This window comes from Rhincodon typus, chromosome 3 (assembly GCF_021869965.1).
Source record: "Rhincodon typus isolate 14 chromosome 3, sRhiTyp1.1, whole genome shotgun sequence".
Classification (NCBI taxonomy): domain Eukaryota; kingdom Metazoa; phylum Chordata; class Chondrichthyes; order Orectolobiformes; family Rhincodontidae; genus Rhincodon; species Rhincodon typus.
In genome coordinates, this window is record NC_063334.1 from 90787668 (window position 1) to 90810948 (window position 23281).

Below are 23281 nucleotides of genomic sequence, written 5' to 3' on the forward strand. Positions count from 1 at the left end.
ATGATGCTGCTTGGCCTGCTGTGTTCATCCAGCCCTGCACCTTGTTGACATGGGATACTCTCAAGGTTCAAAAATCATCTTTTGTTCTTATTCCCTCAATTTCCCTCTAAGGCTTTAAAAGAATATATCCCTCATCAGTTGTAATTAGCATCCAAACCAATTTTATCACAGTGATCATGAAGTAAGCTATGGCCTAGATTCCTGGCTTTAATTTATTTGTAGCTTGATGCAATAACAAATGACAATTGGCACACATAATTCTGCTAAATCAGCATGTTGGGCAGAATGAGTGGCCGAATCAATAGCTTACAACTGAAGCTGGAATATTTTAGTTTAATCAATAACTGCAATAGAACAAAATGTAATGAATGATTGAGTTTATAAAACAACAAACTGTGATTGTGCGCACCAAGCTCTTAGCCATTCTTATTTAACTAGCAGTCATCCACATGACTACCTGACATTTGAATAATATGTCAGAGAATCCTGCTTGACTGGTTTTATTTCAAGGAGCTTCATGAAATGAAACCCCAGGAACCAGGATTGGAAGAATCAGGATCAATAAAGAACGGGGTGAGAATGAGGGGAATAGAGCAGAAAGGAGATAGGTTGGATATAAACAAAACCACAGGTCCTTTTACATTATGGGAAAGCGGCTGACACCCATTCTCCTGGCACTGTCTCTATAAACTGTTGTTCTACAAACTTTCCATTGCAATATGGATGCCCATTTCAGAAACATAAATGTAGCAAACCATCTCCTATACTTTCATCTACCAGGGGATTCATATTCTTGCCAGCAAGGCAAGCAAACAGACGTCTGTAGCCTGAAATGGGCAGGCTGTCCATGACAGGTGCCAACAGCTCATCCACATTATTTAAATGATTCCTGAGGCTCAGAAGGGCAAAGTTAGAACCATAGAAATGATACATCACAGAAGGGGACTGTACAGTCATCTTGTCCATGCTGATCCAAAGACACCCAGATGCCCTTTCTAATCCCATCTTCCTGCACACGGCCCTAGCCCTGCAGCTTATGGCACTAAAAGTACAGATCCAGGTACTTTGTGAAAAAGTTTAGGGTCTCTGCCTCCATCACTAACTCAGACAGCGAATTCCAGACACCTTCTACCCTGCGCATAAAAACGGTTTTCCCCCTCACATTGCCTCCAATCCTTCTGCCACTTCGCTTGAATCTATGACTCCTGGTTTTTGAATTCTCTATTAAGGAAAACAGGTTCCTCCTGTCTATCTCTATCCCTGACAATTTTGTATACCTCAAACATGTCACCCCTTAGCCTTCTCCTCGTAGTGACAATTTTCCAGCCCTGGTAACATTCTAGTAAATCTTCTCTGCACTCTCTCCAGAGCAATTACATTTTACATTTGTTTTGTTGGTGGAATTCCCTCCCTAACTGCACCGGAACTGCAGGGGTTCAAGAAGACAGCTCATCACCACATTTTCAAACGCAAATAGGGGCAGGCAATAAATGCTGGTCAGACAGTGACACCCACATCCCATAAATAAATAAAAGAAACCAGAGAGTGTGCTCTATCAGTGTAGTACTGCAGAATGCTGAAGACTGCTTGTTTCAACTGAGGAGTTAACTTAAGGCCCTGTCTGACTGATGTGATGGGGGCAAACATTTCCCGTTTCGAACAGATGGTCTACCAAGAAAAATGACTCCAAAAAAAATTCACTGGGCCCACTGACTCCACCAAACTTTCCAGTACTTTCCTGAAGTATTACTTTAAATTTTCCATTAAGAAGGCAATGTTATTGATGAAAATGTTCAATTATCATAAAGGCTTCTTACCACTTATGTCTCCCACGTAACAGTAGACATCATATGTCTCGTTCGGGTCTCGTATTCCATATGTCCTGACACCTGGTTGTCCCCTTTTATCTGCATAGCAGCCAGGTCTTGGTTTGGTGATTGGGTATCTAAAAAGCAAAAAACAAAAGAAAAAATCACTGTATGATACTACTGTGGATTAGTCAGTGAATATCTGAGTAACAAACTTGATCAACAGAACTCAAATGAAGTTGTATTCTTTTCCCTTTCATTCTCCAAATGTGGATGATACTGGAAAAGCTACATTATTGTTTAATACTGGTTATCCTGAGAAAAGTGGTAGAATGTTTTATTGAATAACAATTGCTGAAGAGAATATAGGGGTTCACAATATTGTTTAGAAAATCAGGTAGGGTGTGAGATTCTCTTTCTTGAAGGGCATAAGTGTAACAATTGGCTTTTCACAACACTCCAGAAATTTTTATGCTTTTTTTGGCACACTAGGCTAACATTATTATATTAATTCAAATTGTACAGGTTCCAATTGTGAGATGTGGACTCATAGAATGGAATCTTCTTGTTCCCCCCCACTGCCCAACCATTGGAGATGGGGTTAGAGATGGGCCCTTCAAATCTTCCAATGGTGCAATGGGTTAGCTCCTCAAACATTCCCACTTCCAGAAACAGGAGGTGCCCCCACAGTCATCTACATGTTTCAGCTTTCATGGTGGGTGTGATATCCATCAATACCTTCAAAGTCTTTTGTTAGGCCTCTAACTTCAGGAGTCTGTACATCTTTATTAATTGAATGGCAACTGCCTCCATGAAATTAGCTGCTTCCTGTAGGATCACAATTTTGTGCCGTCAGCAGTCAGGTCCAGAAGCAGGTACTGATCCAAATGGTGTCTCTTGAACCTTCTGATACCACCTGGATCAATTCTTGTTTTTGGTCTCAATAGAAGAAATATTTAAGAGGTGGTAGGACTCCAACTTGCATTTCTGAATTATCGCTTAGTACTGTAACCACATGGTGAAATAACACTGTGTGATAATGTGAAGTCCTATAAATTGTCTCAGTAGAGAGGTACAATGTAGAACTGAGATATGGATTGACATCAATAATGGCCCAAACAATCTACAATCTTGATTAAGTCATCACAGTGAGGCATAAATCTTTCTTTTGAAGGGTGCCTTTCACGTGTTCAGGATGTTCCAAAGCATCTTAGCATCTTACAGCCAATGAATCACTTTTAAAGTGTAGTTGCTATTTTTCAATCAAACCTATGGCTCTTTGTTAAAGTGTCATGATCTTTTTTACATCATCTTAATAGTCAGACAAGGCCTTTGGTTAATTTCTCAATTAATAGACAGTATTTTCATCAATGCAACACTCCCTTAGTAGTACACTGAAGCATCAGCCTAAATGAGAGTGTAAGGAATAGAAGCCAGAGTAGGTTATTTGGTCCCTCAACCCTCCTCCACCATTCAATAAGATCACGACTGCTGCTTTATTGACATTTGCATGCAAAATCTGTGTTCCTTTGTCTACACAGTTAGTAACACTTTGAGATAATATATTGGATATAAAGCACTTTAATGCCTTGAGAGATGACGTAAGATGATAATTAACTCCTCTACTTTCTGTTTGAGATACCTGTATGAATGTTCCTATGACCACAGTGAGCCACCTTTTGGTGAGAATTGTGAGCTGCTACTGAATCTGTTGACTCCAATTCTCACCAGTTTAATATTCACAGCCAGCTTCTTTCCTCTAATATCACAACATCAATACCAAAATAAAATCAGTACCATCAAAGCTATTGAATGCAGATGTTTGAATTGAAATGGAGAAGCAAAATCACATCATTACACTGCATTGCATATCATTACACTGCATTGCATATCATTAAACAAGTCTTTGTATCCTCAATCTGCATCTGGTGAGAAAATAAATAACCTCTTCCAAATCCAGGTTTTATTACACCACTAATTTAAAAGCTCCTTGAGGCACCTTCTAATCGCAAAGCAGACAGTTGCAAAGAAGTACTGGCAGAATGATCAAAGCAGTAGCTAACATTGTTTTCTCAGTGTACTGCTCCTAACATGAGAAATAACTGGTTGAATTGAAGTTGTAGAGACAATCCATCATTTTAACAGTTATAAATGCAATAGGGGCAATTAAACTTTATGTGCCAATATAAAGGCAAAGGAAGTGGCTCTAGCTCAAAGCCTACAAGCAGATAGTTCAGCTTCCTTAATCAGGATTCCAACAGCACAGGATTTACATGCGTTCTCAACCACAACAATAACTTGCATTGATAAAGCACTTTTAATATGGTAAAATGTCCAAACGCACTCCATAGAATCAGAGAATAAAGCTGTACAGCAGAAGATCACTCATCCCATTGGGCCTATTCTAGTCCTCTGCCAGTGTAACTCAGAGACAGTCCTACAGACCCAACTTTTACCCATAATCCTGTATATTGTTTTGCCTTCATGTTCCTATCTAATTCCCATTCAAACCGAATGTGCATCCACCACACTTTTCAGGCAACACATTCCAGACCTTAGCCATTTGCTAAGTCTCCCCTCAAGTCACCGTTAGTTGTTTTGCCATTCATGTTAAATTCGATGTCTTCTGGATCTTGACTTTTCACCAAACAGAACAGCTTCTCTCTGACTCCTCGGTCTATGCCAGTCATGATTCTGAACCTGTCTTTTGAAGTTCATCTCCAAGGAGAACCATTTCAGCATTCCCAAAGGATTCATGGAACTAAAATCCATCATCTCTAGAATTATTTATGTTAAACTTTTCTGAACCTTCTCCAAACTCTTCACATCCGTCCAAACGTATGATGCCCAGAATGGGATACAATACTCCGGTTGAGGCTAAACCAGAGTTCATCATAACTTCCTTGCTTTTGTACTTAAAAAGCCCAGGATCCGATAGGCCCCTTTTATCACCTTCTCAACCTGCCTTACCATTTCAATGATTTGTGCACTCTCTGTTATTGCACTCCATTTAGATCTGCACCTTTTATTTTGTATTGCATCTTGTTCTTCCTACCATTTCATGCTAAATAGCTAATCTGTTGTTTAACAATTTACAACAAAACACCAGTTTTCTACACAGTAATCAGTTGCTTACCTGACACTTTGATCAGAAAGCCAGCCAGCATCACAATGATCAAACCCATCTTCATACGAGGCTTGCAGCTGTTCTGGGGTTGCAATGGTGGCACTGTTGTCCTGACATACTTGTTTGGCCATCTCGAAGTTCAGTGCGTATCTGCTTGCTGCTGCCCGATAGTGGAATATAACACCTGAGGATGGAATGGCACCCCTCAATAAATGTATTATAGGTATGGGTGTATTTAGTTCCTTCCCTTCCCTTCCCTTCTGGAGGCAGTAGTTCTTGCTAGGGTATACAGTCACATTTGTCCACAGTTCAGGAACTTCTCATTGAATGGTTCATTAGCACAGCCTGTCAGTGAGCCAAGATACCAAGGGACCAGCTTTTCTCGGCTTTAGAAAAAAAAAAGTTGGGGGCGTAGATCAATTCGGACCAGTACATTATGCCAACTGTCAACAAGCACTAGGGAGGTGATGGCCTACTGGTATTATCACTAGATTATTAATCCAGAGACCATGGTAAGGTTCTGGGAAGCTGGATTCAAATCTTGCCGTGGCAAAAGGTGGAATTGGAATTCAATAGAATATCTGGAATTAGGAATCTAATGGTGACCATGAAACCATTACAGAGTCGTAGAGATTTACAGCATAGAAACAAACTCTTCAGTCCAACTCGTCCTTGCCAACCAGACATTCTCAATAAATCTAGTCCCATTTGGCCCCATATCCCTGTAAAGCTTTGATATACCCATCCAGATGCCTTTTAAATGTTGTAATTATACCAGCCTCCAGCACTTCCCCTCACAGCTCATTCCATACACGCACCACCCTCTGTGTGAAAATGTTGCCCCTTAGGTCCCTTTTAAGTCTTTCCCCTCTCACCTTAAAAATATGCCCTCTAGTTTTTGATTCCCCACACCAGGGGCAAGACCTTGTCTATTTACCTTATCCATGCCTCTCATGATTTTATAAACCTCTATAAGGTCACCCCTCAGCCTTCAATGCTCCAGGGAAAATAACTCCAGCCTATTCAGCCTCGCCCTATAGCTCAAACCCTCCAATCCTGGCAACATCCTTGTAAACCTTTCAAGTTTCACAACATCCTTCCTATAACGGGGCAACCTTGTCAGAAAAAACCTATCTGGTTCACTAATGTCCTTTAGGGAAGGAAATTGCTGTCCCTACCTTGTCTGGCCTACGTGTGACTCCAGACCCACAGCAATGTAGGTGACACTTAACTGCCCTCTGTGCAATCAGGGATGGGTAATAAATTCTGGCCTGGCCAGTGATGCCCATGTCCCATGAATGAATGAAAAAAAGCACTGCATTCACATTTCCTTGTAGTGAGTAAATTGGCAGTGGTATGAGGTTTCATCCACATCAGGAAGTCAAACAGGGAAAGCACAATGAAAGGGGATCTTAGAGACTGTGTTCTCGGAGTCCACAAATTGAAAGTTTTCAGAAAGGAGCACTGGCAGCTCTCTTTCTACCTTTATTTCAAAGCCAATCAGAAGGATCCCCAGGGCTATGGGCATTCTGGTTGGCATTTTCGGACAGCAAGTTAAAAACACATTTAGCTTATGTTTGAGAAGGATTATTGGTCGTAATTCAAAATCAAATGGCCTAATAACTCAGTTGGTAATGCTGTGCCCAATAAGTAACTGATGCTATGGGGACATAACCCATTATCAATCCTGCTGTGTGCGGAGTAAGTTAAATTTAGTCTTCTGCTGCAGTTCAGGAAGAATAATTTGCCTCAATGCGTCTGGATTAAGGAGCGGAAAATTCAGCTCATCAACCCATGGCTCTTGCTGAAATTTCATGCACGTGTGGGAAAAGGGATTGATTTTGTGTTGCTCATTTTCACATTTGAAGATAATTTAGATGCATGAGGAGAGTGGTAGTTAAGGTGAAACTGAAAGTGTACCTCAGAGCTAACAGGAAACAAGCGGTGAGGAAGTACTGAGGGAAAGGAGTAGATAGAAGGTTTGTAATTAATGATTGGCATTTTTTTTAAATGCATTTGTGGGATGTGGGTGTCACTGGCTTCGCCAGCATTTATTGCCCAACTCTAATTGTCCAAAGGATAGTTAAGGGTCAACCACATTGCTGTGGGTCTGGAGTCACACGTAGGCTACTCCAATGCTTCCCCTTACCAGATATGAGACAAAATGTTCCGAAAATGTTGGAACAGAGCAATATTAGACGAATAATTGAAGCATCTGTCAGAACAAACACCAGCTGTAACAATTTTTTTGTGTTACCTAGCTTGCATCAACCACAATTGAGCAGCCTTAAAAATCCCCCAACTGCTACAGTCATTATGTACTTCTCACAGGCTACTGTTTGAATGTGATTTAATCCCTGGTAGCACTACATTCTTTTGGAGAAAGAATGTTTTCTTTGCACCTCCAGAGATGGCCTCAAATAAATAGGGGCAGGTTTATGTTCATGGTTTGCCAATTCCTTGCACCATTGTAACATATTTCTGATGTGTATTCATCAGTTCCATCACTGATCACAGAAAGTGATGCCTGTGATGTCTGTAATCTATACCAACACTCCCTTTCAGCTTGAACAAGAATGTAAGAGGCAGGATATTCCCTCGCTGCTACAACAATTCTCCAGTGAATGTGTAAAATGGGTTGGGGGCTTGTTATGCTGGATCACTGCCAACACTGAACTCTGATGTATTTTCTAACAGAAGACAGCAGACTTACATGAACTGTATTTATCATCATTATTACCCTAGAAGCACTGAAGCCTATGAACACTGTAGAATACACTGTCCACTGTTCTTGAACAAAACAGAAGGCTTTAATGAAGTTAAATGCCCATAAGCACAAGGAAAATCAATGCAGGTCATTAATACTTCAGCAGGTTTTGTTTTTGGCTGTTTGCTGCAACTTACCTGTTCTTTAAACTGCTGTAAGTACTGGATTACCACACTAACAACCTTACATCCCACTCTCATGGCCAGTTCATACACATAGGCACTTACATCACCAGTTACCTACCTACCTAAAAAAGTAATAAGACTATGTCCAGGAAGGTCACCTAAATAAATGACAATGCAAGCTGAAATTTTACCAAGTCATCCTTTCAGCCGACCTCAAGAGCTTGATGATTTCACAAGACAAAAATGTTTGAAAATAAACAAAAGATTGGAAATCCTTTCTTTGGAAGAGGTGAGAAGTTATTGAGGCAGACTATTGCACATTACCCTAATAAACAAAAACTAAAATGCAGTTTAGCTCAGGTGGCAAATTGTTTTTCTCGGAAATGTGGGTTTTTTTCAGATAGGAAAGATACAGCTGGCCAGGAAATTCTGAGAATTTTTCTTAGCTTTCACTGAAGTAACAGATTGTTGGTTTGTGGAATCTTACTGTGCATAAAACTGCTGCTACAATTACCCTGATTTAACATGATGACTTTACAAGTCCTTGCACTTAAATGTAATTTACTGTATATAAAAGCATTTTGGACATTGCAGAGGGTTGCTACAATTACCCTGATTTAACATGATGACTTTACAAGTCCTTGCACTTAAATGTAATTTACTGTATATAAAAGCATTTTGGACATTGCAGAGAGTTGTGATAAGGTACATTAAAAATGCAAGTCTTTCTTACAATGTAGAGGATTCATTCTGGAAAAAAATATTTTCAAAATAAAAATCTAAATGTCAGGTGATAGAATGTGGACTGTGCAATTTGCATTTGTAATCAACTAATATCTATCAATCACTGTTGAGGCTACTCATTAATACTGAACACTTGGATGAGGAATGCCACAACAAAACAGAGGTAATTAGCGAAAGAAATTAATATAGTCTATTCTTCTTTTACTTATCTCCTCACTGATATTAGTCTGAAGGATTTGCAGCACCCTGCTCTTACTTTTAGGGTTAGTAACATGCTGGTTTTCTGGCCAGACAGTGTTGCTATAGAAGTGTTGAAGAAACTTTTGAGCGCTGTGAAGCCAAAAATGAGATCACATAGTCACATGTTTTGGACTTGGTGACTGCCATTATTCGATGGCAGTGAGGCATTCAGTAGCTACTCAAGTCCCATCCACAAATTCAACATGTGGAGCTGAATAGACTGGGCACAGATTAGATATGGCAATCAACAGACTATTGTGTACATCTACACTGTCATCAGGAGGGTGGTAACAATGCACATACACATTATATGGGGTCTGTGCAGCTCACCATGCTACTTGTGAGGAGCTCCTGCTACCTGCTGTTTATCCAACAAAGGCTCAACTTTGTAAGTTATTGCAGCCCGTCTGCCTTGGAGGTAAGTAGTCAGAATCTCTTTGTGTTGCGTGCTTTGCAGTAGAGAGTCAGAATAGTTAATTCCATGTGGTAAATTTAGTAACCTGATACCTGATCCAGGCAGTCAACCTGCCTCACTAATAAAACTTGGAGAGCCTGTCTTTGCAACTGGGATTCTCTTCAACAGCATCTAAATAATTTTGCAGGCAGCATCACTGCCAAGTAATGTGGACAAATATCGGGAAGCACGCCGCTATCTGAGGTTACAGAAGTTATTGATAACCTTAATGTCTTATTTGATCTAGAGGTCGGTTTTTGACTCCATATCTTCTCCCTCACAAAAATTGTCTGCTTTGACCTCTGTAACACTGTTTATGTCTGTTCCTACCTCAGTCCCTTTGTTACTGAAACACTTATTTAAATCTATGTCACCTTAAGACTTTGTTACTTAAATAAATCCAGAAACTACTGGAAATACTCAGCAGGTTTGGTAACATCTATGGAGAATTAAACAAGAGTTAATGTCTCATGTTAACCTTTACTCATACCTGCTGAGTTCTTTCAATTTCCAGCATGTTCAGTTTTTATTTCAGATTTTCAGCTTCCACAGTATTTTGCTTTCACAGTGCCAATCCTTGCCTGGCCAGTTTATTGGTCAGCATATGATCCTAACTCCCATTCAACCCTGCTGGCTGTATCCCCTACAATATCACATGCCACACACCTAGCACCTCTTTGCTCACGAATCACTCTTGGTTCCCAGAATCCCTTGCCTCACACTTAAAATCCATGTGTTTATGTTTAAATCTCAAACTCCTCTTTAACTCCTTAACCACCATTCCTTTATACTTGTGAATCTAGCAAGTTGCGAACCCTTCATTTCTTGCCCCACTTTTTATTACTGCGATTTCAGTTGCCTTGTATATTGTATTTTGGAATTTTTAACCAAGCTTCTCTATTTGTACAGCTTTCCGACTTCCTTTAAAATTTCTCCTTAAAACCTAATTCTTTGACCAATTCAGAGACAGTAGGAACTGCAGATGCTGGAGAATCTGAGATAACAAGGTGTAGAGCTGGATGAACACAGCAGGCCAAGCAGCATCATAGGAGCAGGAAAGCTGATGTTTCAGGCCTGGACCCTTCTTCAGAAATGGGGGAGGGGAAGGGGGTTCTGAAATAAATAGGGAGAGAGGGGGAGGCGGATAGAAGATGGATAGAGGAGAAGATAGGTGGAGAGGAAACAGACAGGTCAAAGAGGCGGGGATGGAGCCAGTAAAGGTGAGTGTAGATGGAGAGTTAGGGAGGGGATAGGTCAGTCCAGGGAGGACAGACAGGTCAAGGGGGCGGGATGAGGCTAGTAGGTAGGAGATGGGAGTGGAGCTTGAGGTGGGAGGAGGGGATAGGTGGGAGGAAGAACAGGTTAGGGAGGCAGGGACGAGCTGGACTGGTTTTGGGATGTGATGGGGGGAGGGGAGATTTTGAAGCTTGTGAAGTCCACATTGATACCATTGGGCTGCAGGGTTCCCAAGCGAAATATGAGGTGCTGTTCCTGCAACCTTCGGGTGGCATCGCTGTGGCACTGCAGGAGGCCCAGGATGGACATGTCGTCTGAGGAATGGGAGGGGAAGTTGAAATGTTTCGCCACTGGGAGGTGCAGTTGTTTAGTGCGAACCGAGCGTAGGTGTTCTGCAAATTTGACCAATTCCTCACCTTTCCTCATATCTCTCTCTTTTGGTGTACAACTGAGTATTGTGACTGTAATAATAAGAATCCCTCACTATGCTGTGCAACTGTTGTGTGAATACTGGCGCAATGTCTGCATTTCCTTCCTTTCTTCTAGTTATACATTTTCCACATATTAAAACCATACTGTAAAATTGAAGAAAACTCTATTTTCATCTCCTCCAAACTGGAATACCGCAATTTCTAACTTGGCTTTCTTTTTCTTCAACTTTTATACACTTGTGATCAGTTAAAATAATATCCATTGAAACCACGAGGAATCATTTAATTGCTAGTAGATTAAAGAAAGGAAGGTTTGCATTTATATAGCACTTTACCATAAATCTCAGAAGTGTCTCAAAGTACTTCAGAGACAATTATTTACATTGAACTGTGGTGGCTGCTATTACACTGCTAATCAAAGTGGCTTTTTCCCTGTGTCCAGCAAGATCTCATAAGCAACAAATACTTTTCAGTTTTGGTTGAGGGAGGACGTTAGCACTAGGAGGATTCCTTGCTCCTCTTTGATTATTTTATCGGGATCTAAGCATCACAATAAAACAGACAGGATCTGTGACAGTGTCATCAAAAGAGTCAAACAATAGGACATTTGTCAATACTAATGTAATCCTAGTCAGTTTATGGATTCATGTTCTGGGTTAACTTGTTAAGAAAAGACGTTGTGACAAATGATATCAGTTTGTATGTCTGGGTCAAGTTAATAGTAATTTTAATTAAATTAGAGACTTCTAAATCTAAAGCAAATAAAATGAAACTTGACCAGCTGTACAGACCCATTTTCTGCAGTGGGATCTACATATGACCACTATAGCTATAACTGAAGATCTGCTATCAATAGAAGCAAGATGTCAGTCTAATAATTGGCCTTTTGGTGGGTGTCAATGTCACTACAATCCATTAGCTGAAAATCACTTGTCATATAGAAACTTACCAGTAACATCTAATGAGACAGTGTCTTGCTCATCTTCAATGCCAATCATTACCTCACAGCGGTAAAGACCAGTATCACTTGCTCGCAGTCGGCAAATGGTTAGTGTTGCATCACTCAAACTCTCAGGATGCTTGGGCACTGCAACTCTACCATCATAATCAGCAGCAATTTTTATCACACCGTTCTGTGCCACCAGAATTAAGGTTTCTTTCTTGATCCTTCCATCTTTTCCTTCCTCAATTTTTGTCCACTTAATCCGAGGAAACTCCTGGAAAGAATGGTTGGAGGGTGAAGGTGTGGCCAGCATTGAATAGTGACACGGAAGAGATACAAAGCTAGAAAGGGAGCCTTTCACATGGGAACTCCTCTTAATCTTCATTCTCATCATCTTCCCACTATCGTGTGCTAAGGACAAAGAAAGAAAGAGTTGTCATTTGTAAATTAGGAACAGGTTGACTTTACCAAATCACTTCTACAGAAACAGAACATTTTTCTTGAAACAGAAGCCAGCTACACTTGGGTTCACCTTCACTCATTTCTTATTTTTAAGTTTCTGTCATTTGAAACTTGTCAGTGAAATGGATACAGGAGCTGCCAGTTCCTCAGGTTTAGTGGCGGTTTGAGCAGTTCTTGCTGGCCAGGAAGAGCAGGAGTACTCCCCCAGGCCTCTCAGTGGAGGTCTTTGATGTTCACCAACAACAAACACTAGGGTTCTTTACTCCCATATTTTGATTGCTGTTTCCATCACTACTATTTGCCAGGGACTGGCCCCAGGAATACCCAGCTAAACCCTGCTGCTGCTCGTGTCCATTTTCCCAAACAAGCCGTCCATCTGCCAAATTGCCATGCAGGAAGAGAAGGAATATTAATGAAGTTCTATTGTCCACAATCTCTAACCAGGTTCTTCAGCATTTTCTGACAGCACCCTGCCCTCCTCAGCTCCCCATTAGTATCAGTGACAAAATGTCTGTAGCAGCTGCAATGCATTTCCTCCCCAACCAATGCAGATGACTTAGAAAGAGCAAACATAGCACCTAGAGCCTTCTATGAGTATGCAATGAGGATAACTGGGCTGCTTGTCAGCTGTACATCATTGGCAGATGGAAGAACAGTTCTAATGCACTACCTGCAATAATGCTGTCTATGAGGAATATCCAGCTTTTAATGCCCAATTATGCTATTACCAGATCTTTATTTTTACTAGATTTTAAAATATCTAATATTGTTTCACCTAAGCACTTCAATATTGCTCCATTTAGAATATCGAAATTATGCAGTTTTCCAACTGCTATATTCTGGCTAATATCATTATCATTGAAGTTGTAAAATTATGTACAAATGTGGACTCCCGTATTACTTGCCGACTATTTGAGAACATTTATGGACAATAAAATGACTCTTATACATAATGATCTTTTAAACTTCATGCAAGCAGTGCAGAAACATAGGATGGAGCAAGAGCATACTGAGGTAATACTACCTTACCTGACTGTACTGACGATACTATTGTCAATGCGGAACATATCCACAGGGTATGCATTAAATGTAATATCATTTTGACCTAAAAAGAAAAGAAAACACATTGCCCATCAAATTGCACGACAGACTCTACTAAATAATTAACATTAAAACAGAGGAACATTGTACATCTTATGAATTCTTGAAAAATATTCACAGCTACACGATCTACTTCTGCCTGCAACTGAATATGCTGTTTGAGTACCTGCTTTCTCGGAATGAAGAGCTGAAAGTGATCAGCACTTACAATACACTGCCAACTCTCAAGATTACATGCAGTAAATTAAGTGTAGAACTATTTAATCATAGAAGTCAAGTAGCTGAACTACAGAGTAAAAGATAAATCAGAACCTGATAGAAATGGGAAACAGTTGAATACACTTGGAAAGTACTTCACTGAAATTGCCACACAGTCAGCTCTTTCATAGTGTGAGCTAATATGGGATGTTTCTTTCTGTGAGCCCTTCAATATAGTCAAGCAATTCAGTCATAATTAGTTTAAATACTGAAAGATTACAGGGGAATAAGAGGCATTCCTCATGTCAAGTGAATGCATCAAGTTTCCAGTGTAGCTACCCCAATGACAACAGAGCAATATCATGACAGGTTAAAGTTGCAAGTAATAAGGCCACAAAAATGATAGGATATCTAGTCAGGAAATGTTCAAGCAATTAGGAAAATCTCTTGAGAAAAGAACAAGTGGACTGAAGTGTATATGCTTAACAATTGACTGAGCAGCAATGTATTCAGACTTCTACCAAAATGAAGATGATAAAGGGTAAATGATGGTGTTGACCCTCAGAGAACCTCTGCTTGATCTAAATAATTTTCAACACAATCATCAAAAATCAAACAAATCATACAGGATTTCTATGTATTTGGTGTAAACATTCCAGCTTTCACATCCAATCTACTCAAGTAATGTAAGGAGAAAACAAACCCAAATCTCTACTTACTAATGTCAGTGCTGATCTGGAAAAAATCTTGAATACCAGTTGAAAAATGTAACTCAGAGTTCCATAGACAAGAATACAATAAGGATTGAACCAGAATTTAAAATGATATTTCTTCTCTATCTGGAAGATTCATTGGCTGGAAATGAATTTCAGGTCTAGTGACCCTTCCTCAGAACTGGGGAACTTCCAGTTCTGAGGGAGGGTCATTCGATTTCTCTCCACAGATGCTGCCAAACCTGCTGAGATTTTCCAGCAATTTCTCTTTTTGTCCCTTCTAGGGAATACTGACTTGGAATTGTATTGCTATCTTTTGTTGAATCAAACTCCTGGAATTCTTTCCTAACAGCACTGACTGTACCTAAACCACATGGACGGCAGTGAATAAGGCAGCTCACCACCACCTTCTCAAGGACAATTAGGGAAAAATAATAAATACTGCTCTTACCAGTGACACTCATGTGCCAACCATTAATAAGAAAGAGTCCATATTGAGATAGTTGAATTCAAGAAGTGCTGAAAGCAGCCTCTGCACACCCCCCACCCCAACCCCAGCTTGGACAGTACTTTTTTCTGATGTAAATTTCTTCAAAGTGGTTTTTGGTCTTCAGCTAGAGTAGCTGCACTTTCCAATGCCAAAATTAAAATGTTAAAATTTAGGAACAAGATACTTCAGAAATCTTAGAGCAAACAAGAAGACTCAGGAGCAACAATCAGACTAGAGACAGAAAGGATTGCATTTGTTGTTGGCTGGTTCATTTAAATATTTTGATTTTATTATCTACTGAGATTGACAAGACCAAAACCAGATAAACTAACTGCAACACTGTCCTAGGATAACAGGTTCCCCATTCACGACCCTAACCAATCCATATTTCAATACGTGAGCAATCATCTGAATATCCTCAAAGGCAGGAAGGAAAATAACAGGTAGTTACCAATTACTGAAAATGATTCATTATAGCAGTTCCCCAATGTTATCATAGAATTCCTTCAGTGTGGAAGTAGGCTATTCGGCCCATCGAGTCCACACTGACCCACAGAATAGCATCCCACCCAGACACACGCCCCTACCCTAACTCTGTATCCCTGCATTTCCCACGGCTAATCCACCTAACCTTCACATCCCTGGACACTATGGGCAATTTACCATTGCCAATCCTGACCTGCAAATCAAACCAGAGCATCTGAAGGAAACTCACACAGATATGGTCACAATGTGCAAACTCCACACAACTGCCCAAGGGTGGAATCAAACCCAGGTCCCTGGCACTGGGAGGCAGCAGTGCTAACCACTGAGCCGCTGTGCCGTCCTTATTGTACTATAAGGCATAGCTGGCAAAAATTCACAGGGCCATAGGCCAAGACGACTGATACAGTCACATTTACAGGAACAACTGAGAATGGGACTACAAGTATGGAAAACATGGCAAAGTAGGAGATGTTAAAATCTATTCTACAGAGTGATGTATTTTTTTTACTGTAGCAATGTAGAACCAGGTGTTATTTGCATGCCATAAGTTTTATTCCCAGTATTTGGGGCTGGAACTTTGAGAATTACCATATTGTTAGGTTAATTTATTTATTTTTACATAGCACTCTAGGCAATTAGTGAGACAAGCAAACTTAAAAGTAGATCTTTTCTAGTTAGTAGAGAATATACATAGAATGATGCAATGCAAAACTAGAAAGCAATTAACTATTTTGACAGACACATTTCTTAAATCTCATTTATTTGAAGAAGCAAATCATTTGTCCATAAAATGTCAGCTGCATAGTTGTTTAAATGAAAGCGAAATTATGAATGTTTCACCTTAAAAGCAGAAAGAAAGCATATGACATTTGCTAGAGACTTGTCCACAAACCTCAAAAGCCACATTCTCAAGGGAAGGCAGACAAAATTAAAGGCTTTGTAGGCTATTTCATTTCTGACATGAATCCAATAAAAACTTGCATTTATGTGTTGCCTTTAATGTGGCAGAGGATCCTAAATTCTTAACAAATTGGAGATGGGATGCTAAGTCACAATTACAGAAAGCACAGTTGAAAAGGTGGACTTGTGAGGCTGTTTTTGAAGTCTTAGGAGGAGCACACAGCATGGTAACTTAAGGGATGAAAGGTGATAAAAAATCAGAGTTAAAAGATTGAACAGTGAAAACGGAGAAACTGAATGAGAGGCAAGTTCAGAATCAGAGAGAAGTTAAAAAAAGGACTAATTTTTAATTCCGATTTCCAGCATCAACAATATTTTGTTTCATTGAAAGAAACAAGGACGGACATTGAACCATAAATTCCACATAGTAGATTGATAATGTGAAAACTGCATATATCTTGAATGCCATTTTAATATTTTACAAACACTGGTAAGGCATCATAGCTAGGAGATCTTTTAGATTTCTTTGTTCTCCAGGAATAATTTCAGTAGTAAAGTTAAATACATTCAGATGATTCTAATACCAAAACAAATGGAAGCAAACTGTTTTACCACATGGGTATTGCTCTTTTTGCACTATTAATAATCTCTGACAGGAGATCAGACATGAAAAAAAAAATCTCTCCTGTCAGAACTTGTAATGGGACTTAAAGGGATCAACTGAGGTTTCCCCCTAATGTGTAGCTCACCTGCTCCAAACTCTAAAATGTGAGAACTCTTTCAAGATGGAACTAATTCAAAGCACGCATTTGGAATGTGTATGTGACACCATGCCCAGTATGTCATGCATGTCATTATATTATATCAGAACAGCTGTATCATGTTTCATGGAGGGAAAGATTTAGCAGAAACATTTAATTACAAATTAGATTCACACTTTGGCTTCTTCTACCCTTAGCAGACCCCCACTTTCTGCCCTCACCTCCACTTCATGCAATTTAAAAAGATGGGCATGACTAGGCTTGCACACTCTTCTGCATTGGTATACAATTCCTATCATCTATACGTGACAAAATGAATACTATTTCTCATCACACCTGTCAGCACTGCTCCCTGTTCATAATGCCCCAGTAGTGATGCATTTTTTTGTGGCTCAGTATTCTCATGATAGATTTGCATATCAAAACGGTGGATAGAGGGAAGGTGTCAGCCTTTGTGTTTTCTTCCTGTGAAAGGGAGAAATGTTTGGAAAAAGAAATGTCTCTGTAATGAGAGATGGATCAGACAGGGTTTGAGAAGGAATGATATTGATGTTTTGTTCAATACGGATAAATCCAAATGCCACTTTTTTTCCAATTTTTTTAAGATTAAGGATCCATTAATTGTGATGTAAACTTGAGCTAGAAGCATTGAGAATGTAAAAACTCAAGATTTTCCAGGTAGATATGCTCCGGGACCCCTTTAATAAATATGCAGTAGTGGGTATAAGGTGGGATGCGATTGTTCAGGATTCTCTTAAGGTTAACATGCAGGTTCAGTTGGCAGTTAGGAAGGCAAATATAATGTTCACATTCATTTTGAAAGGGCTACAATACAACAGCAGGGATGTACTGCTGAGGCTGTATAGGGCTTTGGTCAGGCTGCATTTGGAATACTGTGAGCAGTCTTGGGCTTCATATCTAAGGAAGGATGTGCTGGCTTTGGAGGGAGACCAGTGGAGGTTTATAAGAATGATCCCAGGATGGAAGAACTTGTCATGTGTGGAGCGGTTGAGGCTGGGTCTGTACATGAGTTTAGAAGAATGAGGGGGATCTCATTGAAACTTACAGAATACTGAGAGGCCTGAATAGAGTGGACATGGAGAAGATGTTTTCATTAATAGAACAGACTAGAACCCAGAGACACATCCTCATGGTGAAGGGATGACCCTTTAGAACTGAGATAAGGAGGAATTCCTTCTGCCAGATGGTGGTGAATCTATGCCACAGAAGGCTATGGATGCCACGTCTTTGAGTATCTTTAAGACAGAGATAGATAGCTACTTGGTTAGTAAGGGGATCAAGAGTTACAGAGAGAAGGCAGGACCAAGGGGTTGAAATACATATCAATCATGATCGAATGGTGGAGCAAATTTGATGGGCCAAATGGTCTAATTCTGCACCTATATCTTTTGGAAATGAATAACATTTTAAATTTGGTGCCTTCTCCACAATTGTAACATAGAGATGTATTTGTTCAATCAATGTATTCATTCCATCAACTCAATCATGAGAGTCAATTCTTCTACAGGTCAGTGAGCAATAATACTGAAGATTGACAGGCTTCCAATAGTAAAACAAAGGAAATAGATGGTTTTATTTGATGAGCATCACTCTTCTTGCAGTTTTGATGATCACCAACAGGAAAGTAGACATTAGACATAGTTCTGACAAAAGGTCAGTGACCAGAAGCATAAACTCTGTTTCTCTATCACAGACATTGCCAGCTTCAATGAATATTACCGGTATTTTGTATTTCTATAATGATAGTGAGCTCAGCACCTCAATTTGATTTGCAACATCTCCAATAATGCTGTGGACTGAAAGTCAGTCAATGTGCTGAACAATGGGTCCATTCTAAAGGTATATGCGGAACAGGAGCTGAGTTTATCTCCCAGGTACACAAACACCCCACACTAGTGAAGATACATATGTAATTCTTTATTCACCTCAACAACCCAGTTCTGTGCATGTTTATGTACAGTCATAGAATCATAGAGATGTACAGCATGGAAACAGACCCTACATTCCAACTCGTCCATGCTAACCAGATATCTGAAATAAATTTCATTCCATTTTCCAGCATTAGGCCCAAATCACTCTAAACCTTTCCTATTCATAGACCCATCCAGAAACCTTTTAAATGTTGTGGTTGTACCAGCCATTACCACTTCCACTGGCAGCTCATTCCATACACGCACCACCTCCTGCGTGAAAACATTGCCCCTTAGGTCCTTTTTAAATCTTTCTCCTCTCACCTTATGTTTCCATGTTCGTATGAAAGTTCATTCTTGATTACCCAGAAGCTCTGATGTTACACTTGCTAGTGTCAAATATTGGTGTCCTTGGCAGGAAAATGCTGAAGTATAATGTTAAAGCTCTGAAGGTTCAATATTTATGTTACATTAGCTCCATCCATTCTACTGATGTCACACAGTCTGTGGGTGAAGACAAGGAGTTCTAATCTAGATTTCAAAGGGACCAGATATATCTGTGCCAGCCCCCTTATTTCTTGTAATTATATCTGCCTAACTGTAGTTTTACTTGTTGCTATTGTGCAACAAACCTCCTTTTTTCATTACAATGTCCTTTCTGTGGTCATGAGAAAATATCACAACTACAATATTTTGCTTTGTTTGGTGTGATGTTTGAGAGTAACAGCACTGATGCTGGCTCACAGAAGGAACTCGATCCTGAAATCCTTCCATTGATTTCATAGATCATAGAATCCCTACAGTGTGGAAACAGGCCCTTCGGCCCAACAAGTCCACACCGACACTCAGAGCGTCCCACTCAGACCCAACCCCCTATAACCCACCTAATCTACACATCCCTGAATACTACAGGTAATTTAGCATAGCCAATCCACCTAGCCTGCACAAATTTGGACTGTGGGAGAAAACCAGAGCACCCAGAGGAAACCCACACAGACACAGGGAGAATGTGCAAACTTCATACAGACAGTCACCCAATGGTGGAATCGAACCCGGGTCCCTGGCTCTGTGAGGCAGCAGAGGTATAGATAGAGTGGATAGCCAGAGACGTTTTCCTAGGGTGGAGGTAGCTATTATGAGGGGGGCATAGTTTTAAAGTGAGTGGAGGTAGATATAGGGGAGATGTCAGAAGTAGGTTCTTGACTCAGAGAGTGGTTGGGGTGTGGAATGCATTGATGGAGAGGGTAGTGGAGTCGGCCTCATTAGGAGCATTTAAGCAGCTATTAGATAGGCATACGGATGATAGTATAAGGTAGGGGTGGAGGTTAGATAGACCTTAGGTTTAGGGTAAAAGTTTGGCACAACATCATGGGCCGATGGCCTGTATTGTGCTGTACAGTTCTATGTTCTATGTTCTAATCATAGAATTCCTACAGTGTGGAATCAGGCCATCTATTGAGTCCACACTGACTCTCCAAAGAGCATCTCACCCAGACACACACCCCTACCCTATCCCTGCATTTCCCATGGCTAATCTCCTAGCCTGCACATCCCTGAACACTATGGGAAAATTTAGCATGGCCAATCCACCCAACCTGCACATACAGTCATTGAGTTATACAGCGTGGAAACAGACCCTCCAATCCAACCAGTCTATGCCAATCATAATCTCAAATGAAACTAGTCCCACCTGCTTGCTCCTCACCCATAACCCTCCAAACGTTTCCTATTTATGTACTTATCCAAATGTCTTCTAAACATTGTAATTGTTCGCACACCCACGACTTTCTCAGGATGTTCATTCCGCATGCAAACCAACCTCTATGTAAAAAAGTTGCCACCTCGTGTCTTTTCTAAACGTCTCTCCTCTCACCTTGAAAAGGTGCCCCCTACTCTTGAAATCCCCCAGTCCTGGGGAAAAGACAACTGCCATCAAGCCTATCTATATGCATAGTGGGAGGAAACAGGAGAACCCAGAGCAAACTCATGCAGACACGGGGAGAATGTGCACCCCTCCACAGGGTGGAATCAATGAATTTCTGGAATTCACTCCTCCAGAGTGCAGTTGATGCCAGGACACTTGAATGAATAATGGGTTGAAGGATTGTGAGGAGTGGGCAGGAAAGTGGAGTTGAGATCAGCCATAATCATTAGGCTTCAGGGGCTCCTGGTTCCTATGGTCCGATATGTGTATTGAGTTGAGGGGGGGGGTGGTCACTGAATGCCGAGCATATTAGTTCAAAAAACACACAGAAAAGCAATTTGGTTTGGAAAAAAACAAGAAAATGTTGTTCCACAAGGTTTGGTGCTAAGACTACTTATCCAAACCTTTGCATTAATAACATGGACTTAAAATAAAACTAACATCAGAAGTTTCCACGGCTGATGAAGTGAGATCAGGGTCCGCATAAAAGCAAGAGAAAAGGCATACAATATGGTGAAGATTAGTGGGAAGCCACAGGATTGGGAAGCCTTTCAAACCAGAGGATAGTTAAAAAAGAAATAAAGGAGGAGAACATGAAATATGAGAGTAAGCTAGCTAGCAATACCAGAAAGATTGCAAGAGTTGTTTTTAATATTTAAAGAAGGTAAGAGAGGCAAGAGTAGACATTAGACTGCTAGAAAATGAGGCTGGAGAAGTTCTAATGGGGAACAACAGATGCCAGAGGAACTGAATAGGTGCTTTGTATTGGTTCAAGAGAATCAGGGACAGAGGTGAGTGCAGTGGTCATCCCTAGGGAGAAGATGCTGGGGAAGCTGAAACGTCTGAAGGTGGATAAACCACCTGGACCAGATGGACTATACCTCAGGTTTTTGAAGGAGATAGCTGAGGAGTTTGTAGTGGTTTTAGTGGTCATCTTTCAGGAATCACTGGAGTCAGGGAGGATCCTAGGGGACTGGAAAATGGATAAAGTAACACCCTGTTTAAGGGAGGGAGGCAGAAGACAGGAAACTATAGGCTGGTTAGCTTGACCTCATCATTGGTAAGATTTTAGAATCCATTATTAAGGAATCGGATTTCCAGAAGGCCTTTGACAAAGTGCCGCATAGGAGGCTGATAAGTAAGATATGAGCCCATGGTGTTAGAGGCAAGGTACTGGCATGGATAGAGGATTGGCTGACTGGCAGAAGGCAGAGAGTAGGGATAAAGGGGTCTTTTTCAGGATGGCAGCCAGTGACTAGTGGAGTTCCGCAGGGGTCAGTGTTGGGACCATAACTTCACGTTATACGTTAATGATCTGGATGAAGGAACTGAGGGCATTGTTGCTAAGTTTGCAGATGACACAAGGATAGATGGAGGGGCAGGTAGTGTTGAGGAAGCGGAGAGGCTGCAGAAGGACTTGGGCAGGCTAGGAGAGTGGGCAAAGACGTGGCAGATGGAATACAATGTAGGCAAGTGTGAGGTAACACACTTTTGTAGGAAAATAGAGGCGTAGACTATTTTCTAAATGTGGAAAGGATATGGAAATCTGAAGTACAAAGAGACTTGTGAGTCCTAGTTCAGGATTCTCTTAAGGTTAACATGCAGGTTCAGTTGGCAGTTAGGAAGGCAAATGCAATGTTAGCATTCATTTCAAGAGGGCTAGAGTACAAGAGCAGGAATGTATTGCTGAGGCTGTATAAGGAACTGGGCAGACTGTATTTGGAATATTGTGCAGTTTTGGGCTCCATATCTAAGGAAGTATGTGTTGGCCATGGAGGGGGTCCAGAAGAAGTTTACAAGAATGATCCCAAGGATTAAGGACATATTATATGGGAGCAGTTGAGGACTTTGGGTCTGTACATGATGGAGTTGAGAATGATGAGTGGGGAATCTGATTGAAACTTCAGAATATTGACAGGCTTGGATAGAGTGGATGTGGAGAAGATGTTTCTACTAGTTGGACAGACTAGGACCCAAGGGCACAGCCTCAGAGTCAAAGGATGAACCTTTACAACGGAGATGAGGAAGGAATTTATTTAACCCAAAGGTGTTGAATCCAGAGGGCTATGGAGACCAAGTGATGGAGTGTATTTAAGACAGAGATCGATAGGTTCTTGATTAGTAAAGCTATCAAGAGTTATGGGGAGAAGGCAGAAGAAACATATCAGCCATGATCAAATGGCACAGCAGACTCAATGGGCCGAATGACCTAATTCTGCTGTTATGTTTTATGATAACCACTGAGCCACTGTGCCACCCATTCACGGGAACATGGCATTCACTTGCTAGACTAGCATTTACTGCTCATCCCTAATTCTCCTTGCGAAGATGATGGGAACTGCGTTCTGGGACTATTGCTTTTCACTTGGTGTAGAAACAACTACAGTGCTTTTAGGGAAGGAATTCCAGGATTATGACCCAGCAACACTGAAGGAACAGC

General features: G+C 40.7%; 1 protein-coding gene across 1 annotated transcript in view; it reads right to left on the reverse strand.

Annotated features, from left to right (window-relative positions):
* Positions 1-23281, reverse strand: part of LOC125481827 (versican core protein-like) — a gene marked incomplete at its 3' end in the record, with an annotated part of 115445 nt that overhangs the window by 90273 nt on the left and 1891 nt on the right. Inside the window, exons 2-5 of the mRNA XM_048593749.1 lie at positions 13367-13442; positions 11882-12286; positions 4945-5119; positions 1818-1945 (exon numbers count right to left, since the gene is read on the reverse strand). Coding sequence (XP_048449706.1) covers positions 1818-1945; positions 4945-5119; positions 11882-12286; positions 13367-13442 — 784 coding nt within the window. The remainder of the gene's footprint in view (positions 1-1817; positions 1946-4944; positions 5120-11881; positions 12287-13366; positions 13443-23281) is intronic.